The sequence below is a fragment of the Stomoxys calcitrans genome, chromosome 2, assembly GCF_963082655.1.
Source record: "Stomoxys calcitrans chromosome 2, idStoCalc2.1, whole genome shotgun sequence".
NCBI lineage: Eukaryota > Metazoa > Arthropoda > Insecta > Diptera > Muscidae > Stomoxys > Stomoxys calcitrans.
The window spans coordinates 10,326,502-10,341,082 of NC_081553.1; the positions used below are offsets into that span (position 1 = coordinate 10,326,502).

General features: G+C 36.9%; 2 protein-coding genes across 3 annotated transcripts in view; one reads left to right on the plus strand and one right to left on the minus strand.

Annotated features, from left to right (window-relative positions):
* Nucleotides 1–14,581, minus strand: part of LOC106084195 (protein apnoia) — a 123,650-nt gene that overhangs the window by 86,687 nt on the left and 22,382 nt on the right. The window lies entirely within an intron of this gene.
* Nucleotides 1–14,581, plus strand: part of LOC106084222 (uncharacterized) — a 71,293-nt gene that overhangs the window by 1,005 nt on the left and 55,707 nt on the right. Inside the window, exons 2-11 of the mRNA XM_059363790.1 lie at nt 3,368–3,732; nt 7,729–7,876; nt 7,936–8,197; nt 8,312–8,482; nt 8,574–8,671; nt 8,735–9,024; nt 9,093–9,239; nt 12,207–12,701; nt 12,880–13,161; nt 13,235–13,590. Coding sequence (XP_059219773.1) covers nt 3,368–3,732; nt 7,729–7,876; nt 7,936–8,197; nt 8,312–8,482; nt 8,574–8,671; nt 8,735–9,024; nt 9,093–9,239; nt 12,207–12,701; nt 12,880–13,161; nt 13,235–13,590 — 2,614 coding nt within the window. The remainder of the gene's footprint in view (nt 1–3,367; nt 3,733–7,728; nt 7,877–7,935; nt 8,198–8,311; nt 8,483–8,573; nt 8,672–8,734; nt 9,025–9,092; nt 9,240–12,206; nt 12,702–12,879; nt 13,162–13,234; nt 13,591–14,581) is intronic.

The window sequence follows — 14,581 nt, forward strand, 5'->3', positions numbered from 1 at the left end:
AAAAGAGGTCTTATAAATCCCTTTTTTTAAGAAAGGTTTAAAAATTTGTTTAAAATGTGTTTGTGGCTAGTCAAATTATATTTAAAAAAATCCCCTATAAAATTCTACTAAAAGTCTCTGAATACACCAAAACTCACTCTTTTTGTTGATTCCTTAATCAAGACAAATTCCATTTGGACCCTTAATTCGGTAATCAGTTCTTTTTTATACCCTCCACTTTAGGATAGGGTATACTAATTTCGTCATTCTGTTTGTAACTACTCGAAATATTCGTCCTGGACCCCATAAAGTATATATATTCTTGATCGTTATGACATTTCACGTCGATCTAGCCATGTCCGTCCGTCTGTCTGTCGAAAGCACTTTCGACTTTCGAATAGAGCTAGCCGCTTGGAGGCCACCGTAGCGCAGAGGTTAGCATGTCCGTCTATGACGCTGAACGCCTGCGTTCGAATCCTGGCGAGACCATCAGAAAACATTTTTAGCGGTGGCTTTCCCCTCCTAATGCTGGCAACATTTGTGAGGTAATATGCTATGTAGAACTTCTCTCCGAAGAGGTGTCGCACTGCGGCACGCCGTTCGGACTCGGCTATAAAAAGGAGGTCCCTTATCATTGAGCTTAAACTTGAATCGGACTGCACTCATTGATATGTGAGAAGTTTGCCCCTGTTCCTTAGTGGAATGTTCATGGGCAAAATTTGCAATTTAGCTAGCCGCTTAATATTTTGTACAAATACTTATTATTTGTGTAGTTCGGTTGGGATTGTAAATGGGCCATATCGGTCCATGTTTTGATAATCTATCTTGGATCTTGACTTCTTGAGCCACTAGAGGGCGCAATTCTTATCTGATTTTATGATTTCCAACAGCTGTGCTAAGTATGGGTTAAATCGGTAAATAATCTGACATAGCTGTCATATAAACCGATCAGGGTTATTGACTTCTTCAGCTTCTAGAGGGCGCAATTCCCATCCGATTTGCCAGAAATTTAGCATAACGTGTTTTGTTATGATTTCCCACAACTGTGCGAAGTATGGTTCAAATCGGTTCATAACCTGGTATAGCTGTCATATAAACCAATCTTGAATCCTGACAACTTGAGCCACTAGAGCGCGAAATTCTTAACCGATTTGGCTGAAATTTAGCATGACGTGTTTTGTCATGACTTTCAACAAGTGTGTCAAATAAAGGGTGATTTTTTTGAGGTTAGGATTTTCATGCATTAGTATTTGACAGATCACGTGGGATTTCAGACATGGTGTCAAAGAGAAAGATGCTCAGTATGCTTTGAGATTTCATCATGAATAGACTTACTAACGAGCAACGCTTGCAAATCATTGAATTTTATTACCAAAATCAGTGTTCGGTTCGAAATGTGTTCATTCACCGTAACGTTGCGTCCAACAGCATCTTTGAAAAAATACGGTCCAATGATTCCACCAGCGTACAAACCACACCAAACAGTGCATTTTTCGGGATGCATGGGCAGTTCTTGAACGGCTTCTGGTTGCTCTTCACTCCAAATGCGGCAATTTTGCTTATTTACGTAGCCATTCAACCAGAAATGAGCCTCATCGCTGAACAAAATTTGTCAAAATTTGAACACATTTCGAACCGAACACTGATTTTGGTAATAAAATTCAATGATTTGCAAGCGTTGCTCGTTAGTAAGTCTATTCATGATGAAATTTCAAAGCATACTGAGCATCTTTCTCTTTGACACCATGTCTGAAATCCCACGTGATCTGTCAAATACTAATGCATGAAAATCCTAACCTCAAAAAAATCACCCTTTATGTTTCAAATTAGTCTATAACTTGATATAGCTGCCATATAAACCGATCCCAGATTGGTTTGCGCCTCTAGAGGTCGCAATTGTAATCCGATTTGTCTAACAGTTTGTACGACGGATCCTTACATGACCATCAACATACGTGTTTATTATGGTCGGAATCGGCCTATAGCCTGATACAGCTCCAATATAAATCGATCTCTCTATTTTACTTCTTGAGACCCCAAAGGGCGCAATTCTTATTCGAATCGGCTGGAATTTCACACAGGTCTCCAATATATTGGGTTGCCCAAAAAGTAATTGCGGATTTTTTAAAAGAAAGTAAATGCATTTTTAATAAAACTTAGAATGAACTTTAATCAAATATACTTTTTTTGCACTTTTTTCTAAAGGAAGCTAAAAGTAGCAGCTGATAACTGACAGAAGAAAAAATGCAATTACAGAGTTACAAGCTGTGAAAAAATTTGTCAACGCCGACTAATGAAAAATCCGCAATTACTTTTTGGGCAACCCAATATAATTTTATTATTGTCCGAATGGGACCATAACTTGATATCACTCTAATAGCAGAGCAAATCATTTATTTTATCCTTTTTTTGCCTAAGCAGAGATGCCGGAAAAAGAACTCGATAAATGCGAACCATGGTGAAAGGTATATAAGATTCGGCCCGGCCGAACATAGCACGCTTTTACTTGTTCTTATTTTCATTGACGAATAAGGTTTTCACATTCGCGAGGTATTCGACATAGATCTATTGTTAGAGATATCGCAGATAGTATGTCAATAGCAATACTATCAATATTTTTTTTTTGTCTGAATATCGATTGATAGGAAAACCCATCGATACTACCGGTAAAGTTCAATGTTTTGCAATATTGAACCAAAATAAAAGATCCGACACTGAATATATCCTGTAAGATACATTGCGCCTATAGAGGGCGCTGTTTCATCCGAGTTGGCTAAACTTGTGTACAATGATTTCAACGAAGTATAGAAGCAGTAATACAAATCGATCTCCTAATTTTTACTGCTCATTTTTGTTTGACATATAGGTGATGGGGAAATTAACGATTAAGACACTCAAATCAAGACATAGTGGTCTTTTTCGACTTTTTATTGAAACTCTACTTAGTCAACTTCATTTGTTGCATTCGTCGTTTGCCTCCTGTGTAATCAAAAGATTTGAGGTCAAAGGTACATTTTATATGCCAAAAAAAAAAGCTTTTACAAATTTAATAGCCAAACGGGGCCATAGACAATTTTTACACTTTTATAAGCCAGCAATTAATATCGAAATGTGTAAATATCATTAAAAACCTGCCATTGAGCTACCATAAATAATCACATTTGTGTTATAGTTGCTGATAAGATATAGGCCAATTCAACCTAACACTTATCACAAACAATATCCAACTTCCATAAACTTGGCATTTTTATATGAGATCAACGATATATGATTTCGTATTTTCGTACTTTATGGAACATTTATGAGTCCTCATAGTTCATGGCAAATATAAAAATTTCTAATAACATGGTTTCACAATAAATGACATTGCTCTTTTTTTTTATTTTAGATAAACTATCGCTTGCCCGGTACTGCAAAACCCAGCCACTATGAGCTGTATTTGCATCCCGATATCAATGCCGGAAAATTCTCTGGCCAAGAAGTAATCACAATCGACATTTTAGAAGAAACTGATCAAATTGTGTTGCATTCAAATCGATTGTCGGTCAGCAGTGTCTTTGTGGCTGGAGGAACGCAGGCAAAAGTGTCTCATTATTATTATGATTTGGCGCTGGATTTTCTTGTTATCAACATGACTGAAAAGTTGGCGCCCGGCGCTCGTTTTCGTATGGGCTTTATTTTCGAAGGCGACATGCTGGGTAAGATTGTTGGCTTGTATGGGAGCTCATATACCAATCCCAATGGGGAAAAGAGGTGAGTTCGAATAAGGTGAAACTAAATGTTGGGAATTAAAAAACAACAACAGCAAGTCAATGAGGGTTAAGTTCCATTTATAGAAAAGAGTGTGAAAAGCGTTTTTCCTTCTTTAGTTTTCAAATACAGATCATTGCCCTGTATTGGCCTACAATATTAAATCACGAATCCAAAAAAACATTCTACGTCCAAATATGGTCCGATATAGATCATATTCGCTACAGGCTTTGAGAGGTTAAATATAACTCACTGATCCAAAATTTATCATAAAAAATAGATCTTTTATAGGCCATTAATCGGGAGATCCTTCTATATGGCAGCTATATTGAAAAGCTATCCGATTTTGTCCATATATGGCATGGGCGCGGAGTGGCACAAAACAAGTCTTTGTTTTAAATTTGAGGGAAATCGGATAGAAAATGAGCATTTTTTGGTCTAGGGAAGTAAGACCCGAAGTTCGGTGCATAAAGGATATATTCCAAAACTATGTATTATATAATACACCGTAGCGCAGAGGTTTGCACGTCCGCCTATGACGCTGAACGCCAGGGTTCGAATCCTGGCGAGACCATCACAACAAAATTTTCAGCGGTGATTTTCCCCTCCTAATGCTGGCAACATTTGTGAGGTACTATGCCATGTAAAACTTATCTCCAAAGAGGTGTCGCACTGCGGCAAGCCGTTCGGACTCGGCTATAAATAGGAGGCCCCTTATCATTGAGCTTAAACTTGAATTGGACTGCACTCATTGATATGTGAGAAGTTTGCCCCTGTTCCTTAGTGGAATGTTCATGGGCAAAATATGCATATAATATATATATATATATTATATAATAATAACTAATAACTGTGCCAAGTTTCATCTGCTTACGTTAATTACGTTACTCATCTGCCACCATAGCGCAGAAGTTAGCATGTCCGCCTATGACGCTGAAAGCCTAGGTTCGAATCCTGGTGAGACCATCAGAAAAAATTTTTTCTAAACATAGTGTCATTTAATATTATTCTTCCATTCAAGATTTTTGAGATCTTAATGAATGAATGAATCATTTCTCATCTTGAAGTATTAGCGAAGAAGTATGTTCACCGCGTGAAACAAAGACGACCTATTGATGTTAGTTTTTTTGGAACATGCTTGGAGCATGTGGCTCTATCTTTACTTCTTATCAGAATATCCCCGATTTGAATTCAAAATAAAGCGCTGCATATTTCAATTAAACGACTTAGGGGATATAATTGATAGTATCTGCCGCTCTCATTTTTAGTCTTGTGTGTGTACATCAAAGTCTACATTAGGTTTCATTACTTGTCTAAACATCTATATACATCTCTGTTCAGGTCAGCACTTAAATATGACTCCGCTGGATGGTCTTCTAGTTACCGCTGCTATATAGACAACATCGAATTAGTTCAGAAACAAATCCTGATTTTTGCTCTTAAAAGACTAGGGTGATAAAGCAAATAGATTGCCACCACTTGAACATAAGCGTATCATGCTAGGTAGTGTTTTCATGCAAAAGTTTACAATAAGAAAATCAACTCTCAATTCTTAGTAAACATAATTACCTTAAATGGCCCTTCACGGCCCTTTTTATACCCTCCATCATAGGATGGAGGTATACTAATTTCGTCATTCTGTTTGTAACACCTCGAAATATGCGTCTAGGACCCCATAAAGTATATATACTCTTGATCGACATGTCGTTTTAAGTCGATCTAGCCGTGTCCGTCCGTCTGTCTGTCGAAAGCACGCTAGATTTCGAAGGAGCAAATTTTGCACAAAAATTTTGTAGGTCGGTTGGGATTGTAAATCGGTCCATGTTTTGATATAGCTGCCATATAAACCGATCTTGGGTCTTGACTTCTTGAGCCTCTAGAGGGTGCAATTCTCGTCCAATTTTACTGAAATTTAGCACCTGGTGTTTCAGTATCACTTCCAACAACTGTGCTAGGTATAGTTTAAATCGGTGCATAACCTGATTAGCTGCCATATTAACCGATCTGGGGTCTTGACTTCTTCAGCTTTTAGAGGGCCCAATTCGTATCCGATTTGGCTGCAATTTTGCACGTGGTGTTTTGGTATCACTATCAACATCAACAAGTGTGCTAAGTATGATTCAAATCGGTTCATAACCTGGTATAGCTGCCATATAAACCGGTCTTGGATCTTGACTTCTTAAGCTGCTGGAGGGCACAATTCTCATCTGACTTTTCTGAAATTTTGCATAGGTGTTCAGTTATGACTTCCAAAAACTGTGCTTAGAATGGCGCAAATTGGTATATAACCTGATATAGCTGTCATATAAACCGATCTGGGATCTTGACTTCTTTAGCCTCTAGAGGGCGCAATTCTCATCTGATTTGATAGAAATTTTGTACAACGGCTTCTCACATGTCCTTCAACATACGTTTCTAATATGGTCTGAATCGATCTATAGCTTGACACAGCTCCCAATAAACCGATCTCCCGATGTTGCTTCTTGACCCCTACAAGGCGCAATTCTTATCCGAACGAACTAAAATATTACACAATGACTTCTACAATTTTCCGCTTTCAATTCATTTATGGTCCGAATCAGACTATAACTTGATATATTAATTATTCTTTGTTTGCCTAAAAAGAGATACCGCGCATAGAACTCGACAAATGCGATCCATGGTGCAGGGTATAAAAGATTCTGTTAAATATTGTTAAAAAAAATTTAATGATAATTTAAAGTAAACAATCCATTTAATAATCTTTAAAAAAAAATGTTGGTACTATTCTACAAAACTTTAAAATCGAGTCTAACATAAGGTTTGTTCCTGTGGCTTATATGCCGAAAGCACCTAATCTTCGGAATTCCAACTTCACTTTAGCAACATCTTCAATTAATCTTAATCGTTGCCAGTCGTTTCAATTTTTACTGAGTAGGAGTACTGCTGTATCCTGCTACACTCCTTATGTTTCTTCATACGCGTTGTTCCTATTTCATAAATGTACTGATGCCTAGTCGTTTCTGTTGACTCCAGCAATTTGTGACATCAGCGAGTTAGAAATGGAACTCGTTACTGCGGATTCGATGACGTTACTGATTGCAATCTAATTCGTTTCTGTGGGTTCATGTGCGATGACTGTGCGCAAACGAATGTATGCAGAACCCGTGACAGATTATATCTTAATCGTCTTCGGAATACAAACATACTCGATCTGAATCCATTACTGTGGGTTCAGGGTATATTTAATCGACTTCTTCATAGTCCTATGGGCGTGCTTTGTTTAAGTTGATCTGATTTTAATGTGTTTAATGAATCTTTGATTATGAAAAATGTAATGCCATTTATTTTTGTATGGGTTTTGCAGCTACCCTTACCTGTTGTAAATAAATAATTTTAATTTAAATATTTAGATTCACTTGTACATATGTTCGCAAAGGATGTAATTTCACATTTTTTATTGAAAACAATTTCATATTCAATTGAATAATTATTGAAACAATTAATTTTTTAATTAAACAAATTTTTATTTTCAATTAAATTTTTAATTGAAAGTTTTTGCTGAATTTTCTTTCTGTGTGTGGCTCAAAGCTTATTACAAGTATGTGGTCTCAAAAAAGTGATAACTGCTGCCTTGTAATGATAGTACTAAGATGACATCTTCTATATATACCTTCATGGCAAATGATTTTCAATTTTTATAACCACCATTGCAGGATGGTGTATGTTTCTTTTGATCGTCGTAGAACTCTAAAACAATCTAACCTACGATCTCTGTTGGTAAGTCTGTGGTAATCAAGCTTCAGTCTTCAACGAAGTTTTTGAAATTTTACCATGGCACTTATCATTATTTAATCCAAAGGCGAATTTGCTATTTCTTTACATAATCACCATATTTTTGCTCCCATTTCGGAACAGTGAGTTGTAAAAGTGCTCTTGACATCCTTGCCAAACATGCATAGTTCAAATGAAAACATTGTCTAATGAATATCTGAATATTTTTCAAATCTTTTTCCCCAGAAATATCGCAACCTCTCAATTCGAACCCACCTATGCTCGACAGGCCTTTCCTTGTTTCGATGAGCCAAACATGAAGGCTACATTTAATATAACTTTGGTAACACCTGCTGGTGATAATTACCATGCCTTATCCAATATGGATATAGAGGTAAAATGGTTTAAACAATATTTTGTGTTTGTACTAAGTTTTATTTCATTTCATTTCAGAGTACCGTTGACTTGGGCGATTACAAAGAGGTCAATTTTCACCAAACTGTTCCAATGAGCACATATTTGGCTTGTTTTATTATTTCGGATTTCGCCAGCACCTCTAGAGCAGTTAGCGCTGAATATGGAGATGATTTTGAAATTCGGATATATGCAACCGCTCATCAATTGGACAAGACAGAATTTGCAGCAGACACTGCGGCCGCAGTCACAGAATATTTCATCAAAAATTACAAAGTGGCATATCCTCTGCCAAAATTAGGTATATAAAACTATAATCAATCTTTGTGTTTATATTTGATAAATGATTGTTTTATGTATTAAATGTTCATAGAAGTTTTTTGAACCTAAAGGTTTTTCTTTTTCTTCTCTACAGATATGGCTGCTATTCCTGATTTTTCTTCAAATGCTATGGAGAACTGGGGGTTAGTTACATACCGTGAAACTGCTTTGCTGTACGATCCTAGCTATAGTTCGACGTGGAATAAACAACGAATTGCCGCCGTTATTGCCCACGAATTGGCTCATATGTGGTTTGGAAATTTGGGTAAGTCCAAGCATATAAAGAAAATTTTATTAAGGCCATCTTGTAAGAGCATTCAATATAACAATCGATCTTAATGTTTCTAAAATTTTAGTTACCATGAATTGGTGGAATGATTTGTGGCTAAATGAAGGTTTTGCACGTTTTATGCAATACAAAGGAATTCATGCCATTTACAATGATTGGGGCTTGGTAAGTAAAATTTTTGAATTTGAACATTAGCCTAGCCTCTAACATACAACTCCATATTTTTAGCTGGATCAATTTTTGGTAACTGCCCTACACTCAGTGATGAATTTTGATTCGACCCCAGCTTCACATCCCATCATTCAAACTGTTGAAACACCTGAACAAATCAGTGAAATCTTCGATACTATTAGCTATGAAAAGGGTGCCTCTGTAATACGCATGTTAGAGGATGTCGTAGGAGTAGAGAAATTCGAAGAAGCCGTAACAAATTATCTCAACAAATTTCAATATAAAAATGCAGTCACAGACGATTTCTTAACTGAAGTGGCAAATACTGATACAAGTTTTGATGTCAAGTATGGCAAGATAAAGGAAAAAGAATTTGGAGATTATAAGTCATGTTTTTATGCCTCTGTAATTTTAGACTTATGATGCGTACTTGGACCGAGCAAATGGGTTTCCCAGTAGTCAATGTCAAACGAATATCAGCCACAACTTTTGAAGTAACCCAGCAACGTTTCTTCTCCAACGCTGAGGATTATGATAAGATCTTTGATGATTCGGAATTTAAGTAAGTAGAAGATTTAACAACGAAAACATGTGGCAATTAAACAAACGCATAGTTCTACTGCTCCAAACCTTGGATATCCACTACTATTAATGTTGTTATATTTTCACACCGGTCAACCATAAAACTCAATGCATTAACAGAAATGTCAAAGAAATATACTTTAAAGTTGCATTAAATTTTGTGAATACGGCCGCTGGAATTAATAAGGGCTGAGATTTATGAACAGCGGGGATACTTTTCTCATATAACTGATTGCTGTCCAATTCTAGTTTTTAAACTTTGCGTCACGTAGGGCTCCAGTATCCCTGCTGTTCCCTAATCGATTGATCGTATGAAAATTTGTAATTTGAAGGGGATTCAGAGGTCTTATCGGCTTATATAGAGGCTATATTGATTTACGAACCAATTTTGTATGGTTGTTAAAGTTGCAACAAAATTTTAGTCAAATCGAAAAATAACTACATGACCACGTTAGTTAGTGGCTTGGGCAGCCCTTTTGACAGTACTTCAAACTAACATACATATTTAAATTACACTTTGAATCGATTGTTCTATGTATTGTCTCAATGGCGGTGGGGCGATCCTCATTAATGTATTCAGATTTTCTTAGTCCAATTGCAAATGCAAAATTTTGCCCATGAACCTGTCACTTAGGAACAGGGGCAAACTTCTCATATATCAATGAGTGCAAGTTTAAGCTCAATGATAAGGGGCCACCTTTTTATAGCCGAGTCCGAACGGCGTACCGCAGTGCGACACCTATTTGGAGAGAAGTTTTAAATGGCATAGTACCTCACAAATGTTGACAGCATTAGGAGGGGAAAACCACCGCTGAACATTTTTCTGATGGTCTCGCCAGGATTCGAAGCCAGGTGTTCAGCGTCATAGGTGGACTTGCTATCCTCTGCGCTACGGTGGCCTTCCCCTCCTCCCAATTTTATCTTAAGTTCTTTAGACAACAGTTCAGTAAATAAAAATTCCTTTTTATTTCATTTGTCCCAACGTTTCGTCAATTTTTGTTGACATCTTCAAGGGATAGATACGTCTATTTAATTAAAACATAGCATTAATTTGAAATTTTCATGAAAATGTAGTTAATTTATAATAAATTAGGATATGATTCACATGAATTTTGTCTTTAATTATTATTATTAATTATATTAGAGAAAATTTAAATTTTAATATCATAGATCTTTATATTGCAACACGGTAACATATACTAATATTGTTTGTGTCCTCTTTCAAGTTCATCGCCCTATCTATTTTTAGTTTTATTCTCAAGCTTTCTAAAGGGTGTCTCTTTCTCTCTTTGTTTTCTTTATCTAGTATTTTGACATTTTCCAAGTCTGCCCTATGTCCACTTTTCAAAATATGTTGCGCCAAAGCTGTTTCTATGTTCCTTTTTCAATATCAACTCTGTGTTTTCCCATTCTTGTTTGCAGCGTTTGTTTTGTTGTTCCTGCATATACCAAGTCACAGCTTTGTGCGTTAGTTCCCTTACATTCTATTTCGTAAACGACATTGCTTTGTTGTTGTTTGTCGAGTGGAGTTTTGACGTTGGAGAATATTTTGTTGTTTGTTTGATTCGCTCTGTATGCATATTTTATCTAGTTTGTTTTGTTCATCAAAGCTTTTGTTATCTGTTAATCCAGGGATGTATTTGATGCTACAATATCGTTTGGTGTCTCCATTCGCCGTAGGGTTGCCATAAGTGCTGTTTAGTTTGCGTTTTATTTCGTCGAGAAGTTTATTAATTAATTTGGGTGGAAAACTATTGGTTTTTAATATTTTGGTTATTGTTTTGCAATTGTCTTGATTGAATTGTTCGTCATTGATGCGGAGTACTCTGGTGACGCTACTTCAAAGTTAGTTGGAAGTAGCACATTTTAATTAGACTTCGAATCGATTTTTCTATGTATTGGCTCAATGGAGTTATGGCGGTTGGACGATCCTCATTAATGTTGATGTCATATTTCTACTCTATTTCAAAATACTTTTCAGTTAAATCACATGTTTCAATTGTCATATAAACTAAAAAGATTCTCCCCAAAGATGACTAACTTAACTTAAAAATGCATAATTTTTAAATTTTTTAAGGAAATTATTCCTTTGGTGAAGACTTTCGACTAATGTATAAGTCGAATTTTTTTGTGTAAAAAAAGTCGACTACCTTTCCTGGTTATGGGACTACCTGTCAATGTCAGATTCGTACTCTACTCCCAAATATCTCTTATTTGAGTTCCATATTGTCATGATTGAAATATTTACCCAAAAGCTAAAGATGTGAGCATTTGGGTTAGAGGGTGTGGCCTCATGACACTACGGACATCACCTGAGTCACCTGGTGATCAAAATACTAAAAAGTTACTTCGAAAAAATTAGAATCAGGAATTCTGTGCTTCTCAAACAATCCCCAATTGTGCTCCATCCCACGCTCCTAAGTCTGTTCAAGGTTTTATGCCCCCTCCTTAGTGCAGGTGTCTGTTAGAGGCGTAAGCCGGGCGATGACATACGAAATGCTTCAACATCTAATCATCCTCCCTAAAAGCACTGCACATGCTTCGTAATCCTATGTGTCCCGTCATGATACTGAAAGCTATACTGATCTCATTCGTACTTCTTTTCGGCAATAGCCGCGTCTTCTAACAATCTGTAACACCCCATAAGATTTTCATCATCTTAGTGACAGTTTGACTGTTCCACAATGCGCGTTGGCCGCCGTAAGATCTGGCTCCTTTGCCCCGAAAACCTTCGGATTAGCCAAGTTTACTGACGTTAGTCCTCTGACCTTCACGGTCAAATCGTGGGCTCTTTCATTCCCTATTACTCTGCTTAGACTCCAAGACTGTAACTAGAAGGTAGCGAACAAAAATACGCCTAAGTCGAGCAATCAATCTCAGAGATCTTTCAGCTTAAATAAGTCTTACTTATTTGTTTTTCTTTCTCTCTCTCTCTCTCTCTCTCTAGCTACAAATGGTTTATTCCACTCACCTATTTTAATGACCAAGATGACACTGTAAGACGTGCATGGTTCCTTCCAGAGCAGCAGGCTGTGACTGTAGCCGTGCCCATTACCAGTAAATGGTTGAAGATCAATACTCATCAAGTGGGTTATTATCGTGTCAATTATGAAGACGAAATTTGGCAGGAAATTATTGGAGATTTAGTAGCTACTCCAACAAAATTCGATATCGCTGATCGTGCTCACTTATTAAATGATGTGTTTGCATTAGCCGACGCTAACCAGGTGGCCTATGGAATTGCTTTGGATATGACCAAATATTTAGAAAAGGAAACGGACTTTGTACCCTGGTATGTGGCAGCCACAAAACTTCAAGCTCTTCAAGTAAACCTCGTGAAGACGGATATCTACATGGATTATTTGAATTATGCCCGCAAGTTGATCAGCAAAGTTTACCAAGAGGTTACCTGGAATGTGGATGAAAATGATCATCTTAAGAAGTAAGTAAGCAGAGGCAACTTTACTAAGTTCTAAATTTGTAGAAGATAGCGGAGGCTATGCCAAAAGAGAATGCGGGGTCTCTTGCACTTACAAATTTAAAATTGTGTTTACGAAAGTTGCCTAGTATGAATCGATACTAAGAATAAATATAAAAACTATATTTATGGTCTTTTGCAGTCGCTTGCGTGTTAGTGTCATAACAGCTGCTTGTTCATTGGGCTTACCAGATTGTTTGAACCAAGCCGCCAGTCGTTTCAATGCCTTCTTGGAAAATCCCACCACCAACAAACCTGATCCAGATTTACGTGAAGTTATATACTATTATGGCATGCAGAGAGTAGGCCAGGAGAAACAATGGGACCAACTCTGGGAGATCTTCCTCACTGAAGTTGATGCAAGTGAGAAACTCAAACTGATGTATGGATTATCAGGCATCAAGGAGCCTTGGATATTGAAAAGGTATGCCCTACAACTATTCTAAGGAAAAAGGATAGGATTTTTAAAAATAAAGTATTTTTTTTTTCTTTTCAAGATTCATTGGTTTGGCCGCAAATGAAAACTTTGTCCGTAGCCAAGACTACTTCACCTGCATTCAGTACATAGCCGCCAATCCTGCTGGTCATTCTCTGGTATGGGAATATGTTCGTGAAAACTGGGTGGCTTTAGTGGATCGTTTTGGTTTGAGTAATCGTTACTTCGGCAACATGGTTCGTGCGATTACGAAAACCTTCACTACTGCCTCAATGTTGGAGGAGGTGAATGCGTTCTTTGACAAATATCCCGAAGCCGGAGCTGGTACTACTTCCCGCAAACAGGCTTTGGAAAGTGTGAAAAACAATATCAATTGGCTTAAAAATAATTTGGGGGATGTTGCAATGTGGTTGCAAAGTAATATGTAAATAGCTATGATTGCAGTTAAAATATATAATTTAATCAATTAACAGACATGTAAATGTTTATGTGATACCTTAATGGTATAGCAAATTCAAAAGCTATTAAACAAACTAAAACTCTCTGCTTGCGGTACAACATTTTGTACAAATAAAAGAAATCCCCAGCGCTTATTTTAGTCATACTTCCTTTATTCCATATTATCGAAGAGGGGTATTCGGTTTTCCAATTTTTAAAAATTAGATATCTCGGGAATGATTCAAAAACAAGTGAAAACAAAATGTAGTTGGGGAATGACCTATCCTCAAAATTTCTTAGGGAATATGTAGAGCAATCTCGATATATGGAATTCAAATTATAAGTACTTAAGGGTAGAGCAAAGGAGTGAGTGTGCCCATCACTGGAGTAGATTAACGATATGACATAGAAATTTGTGTCCAAGAATCTGGGAGCCGCCTTTCTAGTGTATATGCAGCTCCAGAAATTTATATTTGAAATTATTTGAGAGCTTAATACGAATCTGACATACAAACGTGGACTAAGTGTGTTGGGGCCGTCTTCTTTCTGAAAAACTCCAATCTGAATTATTTGTGCCAGTGGAATACGAATATGGTATTAAAACCTAAATCTAAGAATCTGAGGTCCATGCAGCTCCCTACAGGCTTCAAGGCGCTCCCAAAGTGTTGCCAGAGAAAAGGTTTGTATGGGGGCTATATCTTTAAGTGAACCTATGTGAATTTTTTTTTGTGTGCTGGTAGTGGAAGTCATAAATGTTCTTCTTATTTCCATCTTAAAGTACTAACTATATACAGTCGGACCTCGTTATCCGGCATGCTCGGGATAATCGATTTTGCCGGATAACAGAGAAATATGATTTAGAGTTTTTACATATATGTATACCCTACACCACCACTGTGGTAAGAAAGAGAAGATCTAGATCCATCGATAAATATACCGATCGACTCAGAATCACTTTCTAATTAGATTT